We start from the raw sequence: 18,043 nt of genomic DNA, 5'->3' as shown, positions 1-18,043 counted from the left end.
CGAAAAGTAAATGCACAACAACGTTAGCAAAAATGGCGCAGACGGAGGGATCCGTTGTTAAATGGGAAGAAGCCAAAATCATAACACCTGTCCATTCGCCGACACTTGCAGCGACAACTGAAAAATGTGAAATTTATAAGTCCAGCTTAACCAAAAAATGCTTAAATTACAAAGATGCGACCATTTTACCATCAGCTTGGAAGTTTCTAATTAAAAAAGTCACAAGAACACATTAACTAGGCGCAAATGATTGCCTATAGATATATAGATATTGCTATGTTTACATGTACCATTGGCATGTTTTATTTTATTTATTTTGTTTTATTTATTTTTCTAAGTTATTTATATTACATTTGGTTTACGTAGTTGAGCGCGTGAGTTCTATTGTAATCTATTTCGATTTTGAACGGGTTGTTCGAAATAGTATTCGAATATAGTTAACCTGATGATGGCCAGTGGAGTGGCCGAAAACGTTTGTTTTTTATGATTAAATTTAAATTTATAGTTCTCAGCATAAAGGTGTGTGTGTCTTACAGTTTAATAAAATGTTTGAGACATTCTCTAGTCTTCAGCAAATAAACATACTAAGTTCTTTTCAAAAACCAAACTTCAAAATTTGAATTTCAAACACTTGAGTTTTAACATCTAAATTTAAAATAATTACTTTGAATATTCAAATACATTCCATAAACTGTCTTCTAATCTCTTAAACCTCATACTTAAACATTACCACTAAAAAGCAGTTTTTTAGTGATTAAAATGTGGTAATATTTTTAGACATGATTTTGCTTTATTACTTTATGTAATTTTGATGTTTAGAGCCACATATATATATAATTAATTTTTCCTGTAAAATATATTTGATAAGTTCATAACTACAAGTTGAAATCAGTAGACAATGTCCATCACAATCTACACTTGCCTTCAAATTACTATATCTTAAAACTAAATCCATGATTTCCATGCAAAATTATAAAAATTGATAGAAATACAATTGTTTATTTACTTTTAAATAACAATTGAAATTCATAAAAGCAAGTAAAATTGTAGGAAAAAGTAATTAGAACAAATAATAATATATCTAAATATAGTAAACATTTAATCACAACTTAATATGCAGATTTACATCAAAATAGAGCAGGAAGACTCAATAAACAGAAGAGTAATTTCATGTTTGCATTGTTAATAAATTTGCTAAAATTTAGAAATAAAATTATTTTTAGAAATCAGAATAAAGCTGATATCACCACACATCATTGTGAAATCAGAACACACATAATAATCACATTATTATATTATTTATAAACTTTCAAGTAAAAAAAAAATATATAGGAAAAAAAAAAGGTTTCAAAATTTAGCCTCTTTTTTATGTTGTATTTCTTTATTGTTAAATTTTCTTCCAATAATTTTTATTATGTATATTCTAAAATAGATATTATACTACTAATTTTTGTTATACTGATTTTAAAAATACAGAAATAGTTTTTACTAAAAATTTATTATATATTAATATATAATTAAATATCAATATACAGTAGGACCCCGCTTAACGCAGGGGATGTACTCCTAGACGATAAAGCGCTAAACAAAACAGCGTTAAAAGTTAAACGAGGTCATTTTAACAGAGTAAATAGGGAAAGGGGAACATGCAACCAAAAATAAACAAATTTTACTTTAATTTTAAGTTATCTTTATATTAATTTGCATAATAATGTGTGTTAAATAACACACAAACATATGCACACAGAAATGTGAAGTTCATTATTTGTGAAGAAGGTCCTGGCTCTTCTGAAATTCTTGTTTTTGCAATAAAGTCATGTAATTTCATTTGTCATTTTCTTTTCTTAAGTGAATGTCGGTAGCAAAAGATCGAATCCAAAATGCCTCGTTTTGCTTTTGCACTCATTTCAAAATCTGAATCATTTGCTACAATTTGATCAATGATTTTGGTTATCATTACCAAAATTTTTACTAAGGAAATCTGTAGAAAATTTTTTTGGTCCTTTGTTTTCAGAATCTCTACTTTCCAGTTCTACATGAATTTCATGTTGTGCCAGTTCTTGAAAGTTGTCATTGGTAAAGCTCTCACCAGAACCTGCAGTAACTTCTCAATATCCTGCTTGTCTACATATCCTAGTCCTGCTGTATCAATTAGGGTGACCAAATTGTTAACCTAACGATACAGCAACAGGCTCTTCTCGTTGAGAATTCTAGGGTATCTTCAGCCATAACTTTTTCCACACTTTGTTCATGCATTTATTATTTAATTCTTGCCAAGTGAAATCAATATTGCCTATGGCACCCATGATGTTATATTTTTTCCAAAATTGCACCAAACAAATATACATTTAAGGAAAGTACAGCACTATGACAAATTGCCACATTTTTGCTGATTGGTTCGTGTTTGGGAATAATCAATGAAATGCCATGATAATTTGAATCAATGTAAATTTGAGCCATTTTTAGGCTTCGAGCAGACCGTGTTATATCAAATCACAGCATTACTGCACAGTCTTACTGTATTAATATTTCAATGATATAATTTTATCTTGAACATCCAAACAATTATATTTAAAGATTATTCATTAAGATTCTATTTTAGGACCATTTCTTTTTACTTTATTAATGACCAGAAAATATACCCATTCTCTGCATAAGTATTAAAAAAACTTCTGTGTCCTATGATATTGAAACATTTTCATATTGCCTAATTCAAAATCAATGTCTATGGTGATCCTTTTTTTTGGTCTCATGCTTAACCATGTGCTTCACAATTTTGTTACGATGGAAAATAAATTACATAGTATGTGGTTGTGTGCATAATCTTTCAGTTTGAAATTTGTAAGAAATTTTGAGATATGATTTTATTGTTTGAAATTTAAATAATAAACTATCTTAATAATATAGCTGATTATTATAAATCAATATAAAACACTAAATTCTGTAGAATGTCCATATAGTTGAGAAAAGACAAAGTATATATAGCTAAGAACAACGCATCTAAGAAAACGTTTGACTTTCTCCAAATTTTTCTTAGTAGTTTAGTTTAAAAGCTACAAATGTGTAATTTCAAGTGTACAACACATGACTCAACTTGGTAAACAATTCTGGACATACAGCAATGAACTTATAAAGGAAATCCTTGTTAAGTCAAACTTTGATGGTTCAAAATCCAGTTAGTTCATAAGTACTATTTGTCTTGACTAAGGGGAGAGAGATTTATATGTTATGGAATTGATTAATTTGAAATACAGCTATTTTATTATAAATTGTCTATGTGGACTTAATGTATTAATAGGACTTTATACTGGTGTATTGGTTATCAACACAAGGAAGGCAGAGTTCATAATCAGAAAAAAAAATCAGAAAAAAAAATTATTTTATCACCTGTAGTTTTTCTGGTTTTTCCAGGGAAAAATTACCACAGGTGATAAAAGATTTTTTGATTTTTCTGATTATGAACTCCTTGTGTTGATAATAGGACTTTATACTGGTGTATTGGTTAATACATTAAGTCCACACAGACAATTTATAATAAAGTACAATTAAGAACTGTAAGGCAACTAAATTGAAATACACCTACTTTGAAATTTGAAGTGAAAATTCTGTCCAAACTGTGACATGTATATATTGACATGTACCGGCAAACCCGATTTTACGCCAAACTAGTTTGGCGTAAGCGTGTCAGGCCAAACTACTTTAGAATTATTATTCGAATATATTAATGGTTAAATATATTAATCTATATATATAAAAACGAATGTGTGTGTGTGTGTGTGTGTGTGTGTGTGTGTGTGTGTGTGTGTGTGTGTGTGTGTGTGTGTTTGTCCTTCATGCATTACCACACCATTTATCCGATTGCCATGAAACTTTGGGAAGTTGTTTAATACATTCCCGCGAAGGTTTGTGGCATATGTGAAGATCACCATTTCCCCCCTTTCAAAAATATATTTATATATGGATTAAGGCTTTTATGTCCAACAGATGGCGCTAACTTCCGACGACCTAAGTTTGCTTTTCTGTAAGGCATTATGCTTTTCAGTGAGAATGAACCTAAGCAGATCATTTTCTACCTATCTATATAAATAAAATACAACGTTTGTTTGTTCCTACCGATTCCTTTGAAATTTTGACACAACGTTGCATTCGAATATGCACGTGTTTTTATATAATATACATGTCGAAATTCCCCTACGGGGGGGAGATGGACGGGATTAAAGCTTACCGTGAAGAACTCCGCTTCTATTTATACTATTTTACATGCGGTTTTTTGCGTTTTTAATTGCGTTTTAATAGGTGACGTCAACAGAATATACACTAAAAAGGGATTTTCGATATTCCCCAGCGGGGAAGGACAGGATTAAGGCTTACCGTGAAGAACTCTGCTTCTATTTATACTATTTTACATGCGGTTTTTGCGTTTAATAGGTGACGTCAACAGAATATACACTAAAAAGGGATTTTTTGAAATTCCCCCCATGGGGGAAGTGTTACACATTTATAATAGATACATTTTGAGCCACAACAACGCGTGGCCGGGTCAGCTAGTAATTAAAATAAAATTAAAAGGCAATCAATTAGATGAACAATATTTATTCAAACATAGTCTACTTAATAATTATGGTAATTTGACTATGTTTGAATAAATATTGTTCATCTAATTGATTTCCTTTTAATTTTATTTTAATTATTAATATATTTAACCATTAATATACTTGAATATTAATTCGAAACTAGTTTGGCCTGACACGCTTACGCCAAACTAGTTTGGCATAAAATCTGGTTTTGACAGTAACATACATATATTATATATATATATATATATAATATATATATAAATGCAATGTTTAGATCAAGTTCACATATCTCCATACTATAACAGAATACTAGACCTAATATGGTCAACATGGCTTTGCTTTTATAGTAACATTTTTGGATGTCACCTTACCCATCAACTACCCTTTTTCTCTTATCTCAAAATACAGCTGGGATTCAGGGTTGCAAGATTGAGCTACAAGTAACAGATTGAGATATTTGTAGGATTCTACACTACTAAATTTGGGCAATTTACTACTGTAAAATAATTTGGGCTACATTTCATGAATTCTGCTTTACTTTTTAAAAAACTTTTCTGGAAACCTACAAGGTTCTCAAGCATGTGCTGTTTACTTGCAGTTTATTTATAATAATTATTATTATTAACTAAAAAAGTAGTGTTCTGTACATGTAGCCATATTCTGTTTACTTAATAAATTATATCAGTTACATGGCATTTTGCATATTGTACAGAAATATGTAAATCTCAGTTTAAAATTTGATAATTTAAAGCTGTGATTATTTTATCCCTTTAGTTTCAAATGAACAAGGATTTCCTGTATATAATTTAATCAGACAAGGAACCTTAACCAAATTTATTTGTAAATGATATGATAAAAATAAATAAAGCAAAACCATTTCATCAGATCCTGTTTTAACATTGATAAATATACTTCTTTTGTGTGTCTATATAAATCAAATGAAAATAAATATTTAAACATAAATTATTTATTAGTTATACAGTGACTCACATTTAATGCCAGCATAATTTACATTTGATAAGCATGAATGTTTCAGAAGGTTATTATGCAAAAGTATATCAAATTATTAATTATTTAATTAATTATTATCAAATAATAGTGCATATGAGATTTTATATACTAAACAAAAAAATTGTCATGCTATCTTTTGGCATGAACTTATCCATATAATATATCATGTGTGTGTATATCAGTAAATTTAAGTGTGCATGTACAGTACATATTTATGCAATAAATTAATTATTGCAAGTTATAAATTGAAAATAACTGTCAAAATGTATAAATAAAACTATTTTTATTTTCTAATATGTAAAAAATATTTTTAATGATTTATTAGCTTATAAATAATATACAATGTTTAAAACAAAATTTGTCATTTCATATTTTCTTTGAATATAACAATTGCCAAGCTTTTATAGATAAAACTTATATAAAAGAGACCAGTAGTGAATAATTATGTTAACACTTAATAAAATAATTCTTTCAAATCCCTTTATTATTTCAGTTAATTCTTTACTGTATAGTTATATACTAAAATATAAACAATTTTAATATATAAAGTAATTATATACTATAACTATTACTACTGTTATACAGTATATATGATTATAAATAAGATGATGGTTACTAAAATAAAAAAGATGTTGAATGAGTTTTTAATGACTTATTTATTCATTTTAAAAAATTTTAAATTTTGGTATTTGACAAGAAATTTTTAAAGTTAAATCTTTAACAATTTCTTGAAATGTTTTCAATTTGGTACAAATTTAGTATATTAAATTTAATGAATTGTATTTGGCAAGAAGTCAAATACCAAAATTTAAAATTTTTTAAAATGAATTAATAAGTCATTAAAAACTCATTCAACATCTTTTTTATTTAAATACTATACGTTATCTAAATACTATACATTGTTAAACTAATTTTCTTAATTATTATTATATAAAAATTATTTCAACAATAAATTTAAAACATAAGATGTCTTCATTAGTTAATTTTCAAATTAAAAATAAAGAAAATACTCTGACTCATAGGAAAGTTCAATATCATGCATTCAGATTTATCAATACTTTGTATCAATAAAAGTGTACACAATATTGACAATTTTTTTAAAATCTAAGATCCTATAATATGAAAATATTTAATAAACTATTGTAGATCATTATAAATACTTTTTTTTCAACACAATTTACAATGTATTTAATATATACACAAACAACATTATTGAAAAGGTTAAAGTTTGAAAAAAATTCACTACAAAAGAAATGCTAAACATTTTTAATGTTTATTATTTTCTTACCTATAGTAATAAAACATTACATTTACATTGTTTATATTAAAAAAATATATACCATATTTAAAAGTTTAAAAATATGTTTGGCAGCAAGTCAAAAAATGAAAAAACTTCATTTAAAAATTGTTTTTGAACAGTGTGAAATTGTAGATTATTAACAGAGATTATTATTAATATAATTAAATCTTTTGACAAAATATCAAAGTTTAATATTAAAGAAAAATAATACTTTTTATTATCTAAATACTATACATTGTTAAACTAATTTTCTTAAATTTTCAATTCAAAAACTAATTATATGAAACTTTAAATCATTTGCTTTATAAAACCAAATCTAATATTAAATGTAAGCCTATTATTTTTTAAAATTTTATTGCATAAATTTTAATTATTTTGTTTATTACTATTCAAAAAATAAAACATGTTCTACTTTTACTTACTCTTAGATGGTTTGAGTTTCACTTTCTTTTTCTCTTCATTCTCTGGTTCTTTAGGCAATGGCCTCATATCAACTGGCACAGTTGATTCCCTAAAATATTTAAATATATATTAAATTATCACACATTAAAAAGAGTAAAATAGAAAATAAATATCAAAATTATTACCTTGTGCTTGTCAGTCTTACAGGAGGAGCAGGTGGTTTGTCATCTAAACTATCACCCATATTCATTCTGAATTTTTTTAAAATTAAAATGCTAGCTCTGTAAAAGAAATAATAAATTTAAAGTGAAGGACTAGTTCAGAAGTTTATTTTTTAGCAATTAAAAGTATTTGAGAAATTTTCAAAGCATTTAGAAAACTTCATACTATATAATGATTTTATTACATCTAGAATGTGTTTATTGAAGCAAAACATTTTACAATAACCTAAAGTTTCACAATACCCCTCTCTCTTTTTTCTAGCACTTTCTTTAACTAATGTTTTCGGCCTGGCCGAAAACATTAGTTAAAGTGCTAGAAAAACAAAAGAAAGGTATTGTGAAACTTCGTATAATAAGTTATAGTTTACTGTGCATAGAACAATAACTCAATACAACCAACCACACAAAACTGAATATACTTAATAAATGCAAAAAACACAAAAAAAGTAAGAACTGTCTTACTTTTTTCTGCTGATATTGGTTTATTTTGCCTTTATTTCATAACTCAATACTTTTGGATTTTACCTACCTTTGAAAATTTGTTTATTTCACATTAAAAAAATTAATTTTAAGAATGCTTTTTGATTTATATTCTGAATTCCTGAAAATGGGTAACTAGTCCAAAAAGCAATAAACTATTAATTTTACACAGATAATCTGAGGCAGTAGATATCCCGCAGAAAATTGAAACAAAATCTTTGCATGATATTCCCCACCATATGCTGTGCCTTTAGAACATTTTTGAAAGCATGATACTTTTGTGTGGTTTAAGAGAGATCATTTCAAACATTAAAATGTTTTTCTATTTTACTTCATTATTGCTGAAATTATAATACATGTGAAGAAAAAATAATACTGAAGGAAAACTATTGATTCATTGTAGAGAATTTACACTTAGTTCCAACACATTCACTACCAGAAGCTAAAACAGAATACAAAAAAATGTATTTTTGAATAGTAAATTTGATTCTCATGGAGTTTCACAAAATGAGAATAGTGAATGAGCCAAACAAATACCTGATTATATCAGGCAAAATCCAGCGATCTTGTGGTCTTAATATTAAAAGATTGGGTTAAGCAATGTTTATACAGTCGAGTCCTCATAAGTCGTCATAGATATAAATCGACTTAGGTCCTGACCGACTTACATAGGCATTAATGTTAAAAAACTCTGGTTTACTCAACACCATTTAACTCATCACAACTGGATAAAATAGACATACTTTTGCTGTCCCGCACTCGTTTAGACGTCTGATAAGTCGATTCCCCTTCTGAAAAAATGAGTTCACACTGCACAGTAAACTGTGTAGTGTGAACTCATTTATTTCAGGAGGGGAGTCAACTTAATATGTATATATTAATAAAAAGGCCTACAAAGGCCAAACAACAGATAAACAAAAAGAAAATACACAATCTATACCAATGTCCCAGCAGAATCCAATTTTGCATTTTCTCACGTCATGCGTTATTTGCAGCAAGTGTTTCACATTTCCGATAGAAATGAGTGTCTAAAAGCCAACAACACTTATGCTGAAGGAAAAATACAAACTTGTGTGTCTGAATTTGAATGCAAGAAAACTTCGCAAGCCGAATTTGCAAAACAAACAACCTTCCAACAACAACATTGATGGGAATCCTGGAGAGAAAAGAGGAAATCAAAAAATTTTTTCTTGGATCTTCGTCGAAAATGTATCTCAAAAATGCCAGAGAAAGTCGCCGTACAAAGATGTTGAAGATGCTCTGGTACATTGGCTAAAGCAAATTCGTTCATCGAATCTTCCTGTTTCGGGACCAATACCGAAACAAAAGGCAATGGAAATTGCTGGGATACTTGGAGTAGAAACCAACTTTAGTACAAGTGATGGATGGTCAGAGAGGTACATTGCACTACTGTATTTTCCTAATTGTAGTTTGTGGTTGTTTTTTCAAGTTCACTCTAGTCATCATATCAGATAACTTGACACATTTCCACTTCCCCTTGTGGTGTCGACTTATGCGAACTCGATTGTATTAGTAAAATGAGCACTCAAACAGCAGCAAACAACATCAAAATAAAAAGATAAAAACAAACATCTGTTATCTGCTATGCTTATTTTGTCTGTTTATTTATCAAAAAGAAAATTTCAAAATTAATTATAATAATAAAATTATTGATTAGAATATTATTACATTATTTATAGTTGCTACTTTTAAATCTCTTCTTGTCATCACAAAAAATTTGAAAAACATTCATCACTAATGGGACCACATAGTGGAAAGTTCATGTTAGAAATGAGATAAGTCAAAAAACAAAAATTTGCTGGAAAGGATATCACTGATAATATTCACTCTGATTTCTGCCAGCAATTTAATCTCTATGAACTAAGGTAAAAATTTAAATAAAAATAATTTTAACACCAAGTTTTTTCAAGTTTATTGTTATATAAATAATTACTACTACACTACTGGACAGAAAAAGTGAAACATCCAGAAGGCATCATTGCTTTATGGGGGTTTCACTTTTTCTGTCCAGTAGTGTATTAATGAAACAGAAATAAGCAATGTAACAACAAATTTTTGTCCTCTGCCAATCAACTTGCTCAAAAAATGTGCTTCTTTATAAGGTAAAAACCAGATAAATTTTAATGGTCAGGCAACTTAATGGAATGCTGAAATTATACTTTGTTCATCAATTACTGTTTAGAAAAATGTTACACAAAAATTTTTCTATTGTCTTCTAACATGAGTTAATTATTATTATTCTAGCTAAGGTACCCGGTGATTCCCAGTTTAATTTGAGAAAATGTCAAACAGGTTCAAAAACTACACGAGATTTTGTTAAATGTTTGTATAGTACATGTAGCAGTCAATGATTATGTACTGTACATCAAATAATTACTTCTAATGCAGTGTTAGGAATTTTGTCATTTTTCTTTAAGCAGGAGAGTGAAATAACATTTCATCTCTATTAACACACAATAATTTAGCAAATCCATGCTTAACACAATGAGTTTTAGATTTCAAATCCAAAGTATTTCATTACAACAGGTGTTAAAAGTATATTCCAATATAATACCTCTTATGTTGAAAAGCTCCCATTCATTATATTATATATTATTATCTGAAATTAGAAAATACTTTTTTAAAGTTTTAAATAGCTACACATTGCCAAGTATTAATAAAAACAATCACATACATCATGTCTGTTGGCATTATGCAAAAATGATTTATTTTGCAAGCACTTTTGACAGTCTAAAACGGTCTTCTTCAGGCAGAATCATTGTTAGAGAGACTCCAGAGATCAAAAAATTTGAACTCAAAAAAGAATCCAATCAACAACCAATGTTTTTTCAAAACTGTCCCACACATGCATGGAAATTTAAATTATACATTTAGTTTACAAAAATTATACATTAATACAAAATACAATGAAATGTAAAATAAAACATTAAGAATAAATGGTTTAAAATAAAGTACAGTACTTTATTATTTAAGAACAAAAAACATAGGGGTATTACTATCGGTTACAAGATGTTTTATCAGGAACCATGTGATTTAGAACTTTAGCAGGCATTGTCCACAACTCCAGTATATCCAGCAAGGGAGAGTTGCATGATGACAACAACGAGATGTAAAGTGATTCCCATATATATAATGTTTTTCAATCACCACAGCATTTTAGAAGAGAAACTTGCAACCAAATTGGTTCAAAGTTACTTTCTATTGCTTTTTTAGCTAACTGTTGTACACTTGCTATGTAATATGTCATCATGATGTTCTGAAAGACAGAGGCAGAGCATTCTCTAGTAGTGCTCCAATAAATGATAGTTTCAACCCAGTTAGGAGATTTTGCAAGAGTGAGGTTTATACTCCAAACTTTTCATAGTATGTAACCTTGTCTCTGTCATTACAAAGTATCTTACGAAGGGTAGACTGGGGCACTAGTGGCAAAATATAGCCAAATTTTTTGAAGATTCAACAAATACCTAACAAAGCAGGACTGAGGTAAAGAATGGCTGGGGTTACAAAAACTAATTCCTTCTTAGAATACAAAGTGGATGGTGAAAATAACATGCATTTCACCCAGTTAACTAAATGTTTGAACTTAGCTAAAGAATACCCAGCAATGCAAACAGCTGATTTAAGAAGGGAAATCTCATCTACAAGAAATTGGGAGGATAGATATAAGAATTCCCTGCATATTGGTGTTATATCAGCCATTTTTTGTACCTTGAGGGCTGAAAAGCTGTAGAAGGGATGATGTAAGGAGGTTAAAATTTATGATACATAGAAAGCAAGATGTAAAAAATCTATTTTACACACATTTTTTACTCTGGTAGGCACTATACTGGTGGTCCAAAAAAAAGAGACATACAGAAATAACATTGAAAATTAACCAATATAAAATTACAACTGCCTGGCTGTATTTAAAAAGGTTACTGATGTTCAGACTGTATTAATTACAAAAATTGAACCTTATTGGTACAATAATTATTAACTTTCAATAGGTAAGTGTTAAAAACAAAAAAAAAATCTAGTAATCCATAGATATAAAAAATAATTTATTTTAAAATTTACTACTGATTTATCAATTTAATTTAGGGAATACTGCTAAATTATTATTTAAATAGAAAGGATAAACACTGGAGAGAGTTAAAATAAGAAGTAAAACAACTACAAGTGCCTGTGACCGGTGTGCTGCTTCTCCAAGATCCAGACGATCCAAAAACATTTGCAAAGTCCTCTGATTTCCTTGGAGAAGAAGCACACCGGTCACAGGCACTGTAGTTGTTTTACTTCTTATTTTAAATTATTATTTTTATTATGAAAAAAATAAAAAATAATTTTTTTTATTTTGACAGCTGAATTTTGAGGCCCCTTGAGGACCCAGGCATGTACCTTGTGTGCCTGTGCAGAAATCTGCCATTGTCTACTGGTTAACAATTATCACTTTAAAGATTACCACCACAAAGTATTTATCACACTTAAAATCTTGAATGCAAAAAACTATTTTCAATTATCTTATTCCTTAGTTTTAAGTTTTTTTTTAATTTTAAATATTTTTATATTTATACTAAAGGGCTTTACCCTCTGGCTGCCTACAATTGCCCACTCCCAGCTAACTTTGCCCATTTATTCCAAATATAGACTATTTATAACAAAAATTTTGATAACTATACCTTCATGTCTAATTCCAAATAAGGATTCTATAACAAACTAAGTTCAGATCATTTTAAAATGCATCTCAAATTCAATTTAATTGAAAAAAGAAAAGAGATTTTATTAAAATAGTTTTTCCTCCAATTGGTCAAACATTACAATTTTTTTAAACATTCCATGGAAAAAGTTTCCATTTCTGTGGTGATGCAATTTGCTTTGTTCACCCACACCCAATAGCTTTGTCCACTTGTTCTCAATATACACATCATGAAAAATTTTGCAATGATTAAACCCCCCCCACTTATTTCAATTCCCTTACTACCCCAGCTGAAGATTGAAAAAAAAATTTTACTTCAAAACTCAACACCATACTCAGGACAGTATACAAAATTCAGTTGAAATTTGCTTAATAGTTCTTTATACAGAAACCTCTAAACACTTACACTTTAGTTATGGTTGCTCTGTATATAACTAAACTAAGCTGATCTGCAAAATCAATACTATAATTTTGAAAAAAAGTTTTCATTTGTTCAATTAATTAATTTTCAGAAATGTAGAAGAAAACATTAACCATTAATTTTTGTTTTATCCTTAGATATAATTATAAATGAAATTCACAATTATTTCAAACAATACATAAATATTTACTTTAAAACAACATTCATGGTCTCGTCATTTCATCTTCAGAAAGTTTGTGAAAATGCATCTTAATTTTTCTTGCTCTATTTTCTTCAAGATATAGATCAATTTGTCACTTCCTTGCTAACTTAAAAGTTATCTGATGAACATTAATAAAACAGTAGCCGATTGGATAAAAGCACTGGAATACTGGTCATAGATTTCAACCTTACCAAAGTAGGGCCAGTTTATTGCAGATGGAGAGCAGCTCCACCTTGGCATATCACCCATATATTGCATTACCTTATTCTATCAATACATCTATCCAATACTTAAGTGTGTATTTATATCTAAAGAGAAAACAATGTAGCCATAGCCATCAGTTGATGTAATCAATTTGGTCATTATTTCTTTTTCAATTACATTAAATATTGATAATGTATAAAATCATCATAAAATTTTGTTCATATGCACTCTTCTCTTGACTTGCACTGGTGTTACTAGCACTTTTGACATGCCTACTTACACCACTGTTTGCAATAAATAAATCTATATATAGCCAATTTCTCCTAACTCATCTAATGACAAACCTAATGCAATTTCAGAAATTACCTTCATATAAATACCAAAAAACAACTTTCATTAAAAAAATAATTAAAACAGCAATTTTCTACAATTTACTATATCATGACCATGATAATTAAACAGTAATAAAAATTTCTAAATGAATAAATATTAAAATAAATATCAAAATATAATGTTTTGTTTATACAGGGGTGAACCAGAAGTAGGTGGAATAGGGTTTGTTAGGGTTATACTATAACAATTGCAATTGTGTATATTGTTGTGTCCTTTAAATCTGACTTTCACTGGAGTTCAAGGATTACTCAAACAATTTTAAATTCCAGATGTTTTATTTATATGCATTTCAGATTGAATGTTTTTGCCGATCCCTTTTCAGTCTAGCATGTTCTATTCTGTTCAGTCTAATCAACGAACAGAACAGAACTAAAAAAAGTTAATTAATTTTAAACTTTACAATTACAATTAAAAAAATTAGTTTTATGTCAAACCCCTGTGGATTATGGTTGAAAAATTACATCAGAGATGCATCTCAAAAAATTAATACACAAAAAATACTTGTGCAAAAATGTTCATCGAAGCATGAAATGGTGAAATGAGACTTCAAAGCCATGTAAATTGTGATGGACAGCAGTTTAAGTACCTGTATTAATAAAATTGTATTAGTAAATGATAACATTTGATAACAACCTTGTATGTTTTTACAGTTTAATAATAAATTAAACAGGAACAAATTAACAACAACAATCTCAACTGTTTTGTTTTAATAGATTTAGAAGTTAAGAATGGCTTAAAATCTTCATGGATTTCTTTGACATCTCTAATGGTTTGATAGAGAATCATTACAAAATTTGACATTTCTTCTGTTAAGGCTGCATCATTTAAAATAGCAAAAACTTTGAAAATTTGAAGTAGTTGTTTTGACATACCTGTATATGGAATTCAAAAGGACAAAAAGCAAGAACAAGATAATATCCACTTTCATACCACAACTGTTTTTGTCTACCTCAGTTCCTGTTTTCTTTCACCTTTCCTCTCCTAACATTGCATAATTTGTTTTTCTTACCTTGAATTAGGCAGATCTCAGATGTAATCAGTTACTTATTTAACCACCTAAAAAGGTTTTAGGACTAATAAATTGTTGTGTCCTTTAAATCTGACTTTCACTGGAGTTCAAGGATTACTCAAACAATTTTAAATTCCAGATGTTTTATTTATATGCATTTCAGATTGAATGTTTTTGCCGATCCCTTTTCAGTCTAGCATGTTCTATTCTGTTCAGTCTAATCAACGAACAGAACAGAACTAAAAAAAGTTAATTAATTTTAAACTTTACAATTACAATTAAAAAAATTAGTTTTATGTCAAACCCCTGTGGTCTCCCCCTTGTATATCTCACTGCCCATAATTAAATCCAGGCAGTTGAGAAAGCCCAAGAATTTTTCATGGGTTGTCTGTCTCAGATATTTTGAGATCCTGCCCTCACTACCTGGCTGCCCTGTTGTGAGCCTGGCCAAGCACACAATGGGCTTGATAAAAAGCCCTCCTAGTACTCATGGAGTAAAGAAAAAAAAAAGAGGGTAAAGAGAGTAAAAAAAAAATTGCACAAGCAACTATCATAGGTGCTAGCATACATTAATACATTTTGACTTATACAGACTGTATAGTAAAAAATCCAGATTGTGTGTCTTCTGTGAAACCACATGTATAGTCTAGACATCACATAACACTAAACCACCTTAATGTACACTAGTCTAAACTTACAAAAATAAAATGAAGTACTTGTGTGTGAACAGGAGACAAATTTTGACAATAAATGTCGCTGTGCAAACCAACCTTTCGATAATTAAATTAAAAACATATTGCAAAAGAATTATTCCAATGGGGAAGCCACTAAGGCTTTTATTTTTTAATTCAATTTTTATATATTGGTTAGCTGGTGAAATATTATAGTTAAGAGTAAGGTAATCAAATGTGTTCAGTATTTTATTAAAAATCTTTGAAGGAAAGGTTCTATTTGTAATTAATGATACTACAGTTAAAACCTCGTTTACATGAAGTCTGAGGTAAAAGAAAATCCTGACATCAAGTTAATGAGTTTCAAACCAAATTTCTCAAATCTTTGTGATCATAAATTTCCTATTATCAAGCCATTTCTCAACTAGCTGTTCACAGAATGATTATAAAATTGTACACAGTTTATGACACTTGAGTGCATTGTCAAGGTAAAATATAGATTTTACAACTTTTTTTAACACGATTATCTGGCAACAATACTTGTAGCAAGTGGCAAATTCTAACAAGGACTATCAATATGTGAATGATATTGTTAAGTTTTCAGTGAGTTTTAGTGGAGGTATTTATAGATTGTGCTCATGTTTGTGGTAATCAAACCATATTTTTTCTTTTTAATCACATAACAAAATTGATGGAATAGGATACATTAAGCAAATATAAATACTGTATAGACTTGGTTCACTTTAATATAGTGGAACATTGTTAAATAAATATGGATTATTGAAAGAAAAGCTATATTTTCATTTCTGCCTTAGTTTTTTAAATTAGACCCTTGAAAAACTTCTTAACCAAACTCTTCCACTGCAATGGAGACAAAATTAAATTCAACTCCAAATTACAGGTTAAATATTTAATTTCAATAATAAAAACAAGTGCTTACAAATTTAAACTTTTTAATAATATATCAGAAAATTAACAATAAACTGTATTTAAGTGAAAAGAAAATGTGATTATAACAAAGAAATATTTTCATTTGAGGTTCATAATTAGTGGCCTTTAAGACTTCATGACAGCTTTAGGACTCTGCTTTCACACTATATGTGCAAAATTTTGAAATTATCAAATTTTTATAATTTATAACAATCATTTATTGTGACATTAAATATTGCTGCTTGGCATTGTGACAATCATTTTTAATTTATTTAATTTAAATTATATGCTCGCCATCTCAAATTAGTGGCAGCTTGCCCCTCTAAATCTTACTTTTCCTTTAACAATGGAGTCATGCTGGTCATCTATCTAACACCTTTCAGGGGAAAACAACACCTTGAATTGAAATAACACAACTTCTGGTTTGCATTGGAAGTCCATATATAGTTAATTCAAAGCTTCCTGCTCCTAAGGTTTCCTTATCTGGTCTTTTCTTTCATTTATCTAACTCTATTCTTGAGATTAAAGAAAGACAGACACAGATGACATTAAGAATTTATAGGTCTACGATTTTTTCAAACAATTGCAGCCCAAAAATCAAATACTTTCTAAACATTCAATATGGGTATCTTGAAATTACCATGTGGGTCACAGGTTTGCTAATACTGGTATACTGTTTATGCTTTAATGTTTGTTTTAAAATTTGTGATTTTGTTAGTATTTATCTTTATTACTAGTATGTTAACTTTGGGAATATTTTTAAATCATGGAATGCTGCAATCATCATTTAATTCATTTTAGAAAGTCTCTCTAAATAATTTAGTATTTTACACACAAGTAATTTCTAAAGTTAAATTAACAATCTCAGCATCATTAAGATATTTCTATAATTGTAATTATTTTTTTATTATTGTATTTTGAACTTATAAAGCTATTCAAACATTTAATATACATTAATTAGAATGAAAGACTATTTCTGAGCTAAAAGAATCACTAAGAGAGAAACATTAACCAAAGAATCACATAAAAAATAACTTATACCAATAAGAATATATTATAGCATATTTGATTCTATAATATACATGGAGTCGAAGTCAGGAGGAATTTCTGGCCAGAGGCGTCAGAGTCAGAAAAAATGTGTTGACTCCGGCATTTTAAATTTTAGTTTTTTTTATTTAAATGAAAGAAAATTTATTTTATATTTAATAATTTTTAAAAATGTTTTTGTATTTTATTATAATTCATTTATTTTAAATACAAACTGCAACAATTTATTAAATATGTATCAATAGTTTTCTTTGTTGTATTTGTGTTTAATAGTTAAATTATTTTGACCCAGTTGAATTTGAATATTATTGATTCATTCCTTTATTATCCCACTCTAAATGAGTACTCTATTTTTCTAAATGATCCAAACTAATTGATCAGAGTATATATTTTTCTTTTCTGAACAAGGGGCTGAAGTAGCTAGATTGCACACTTTTTAGTTGGACTAACTTTTCTGGAAAGGTGAAATTGAAAGTGCA

The 18,043-nt window shown here is 28.4% G+C and overlaps 1 protein-coding gene across 4 annotated transcripts in view; it reads right to left on the bottom strand.

Moving 5' to 3' along the window:
* Pak (serine/threonine-protein kinase PAK 3-like protein) overlaps nt 1-18,043 on the bottom strand; it is a 58,143-nt gene that overhangs the window by 33,101 nt on the left and 6,999 nt on the right. For all 4 annotated transcript variants that reach the window (XM_067271706.1, XM_067271708.1, XM_067271709.1 and 1 more), the window contains exons 2-3: nt 7,476-7,571; nt 7,311-7,399 (exon numbers count right to left, since the gene is read on the bottom strand). In XM_067271706.1, coding sequence (XP_067127807.1) covers nt 7,311-7,399; nt 7,476-7,540 — 154 coding nt within the window. In that variant the 5' untranslated portion in view covers nt 7,541-7,571. The remainder of the gene's footprint in view (nt 1-7,310; nt 7,400-7,475; nt 7,572-18,043) is intronic.

This window comes from Centruroides vittatus, unplaced genomic scaffold (assembly GCF_030686945.1).
Source record: "Centruroides vittatus isolate TY-2023 unplaced genomic scaffold, ASM3068694v2 contig_400, whole genome shotgun sequence".
In the NCBI taxonomy this organism is placed as follows: Eukaryota; Metazoa; Arthropoda; class Arachnida; order Scorpiones; family Buthidae; genus Centruroides; species Centruroides vittatus.
The sequence above is the reverse complement of the archived record's forward strand: the minus strand, read 5'-3'. Positions and strand labels throughout refer to the sequence as shown.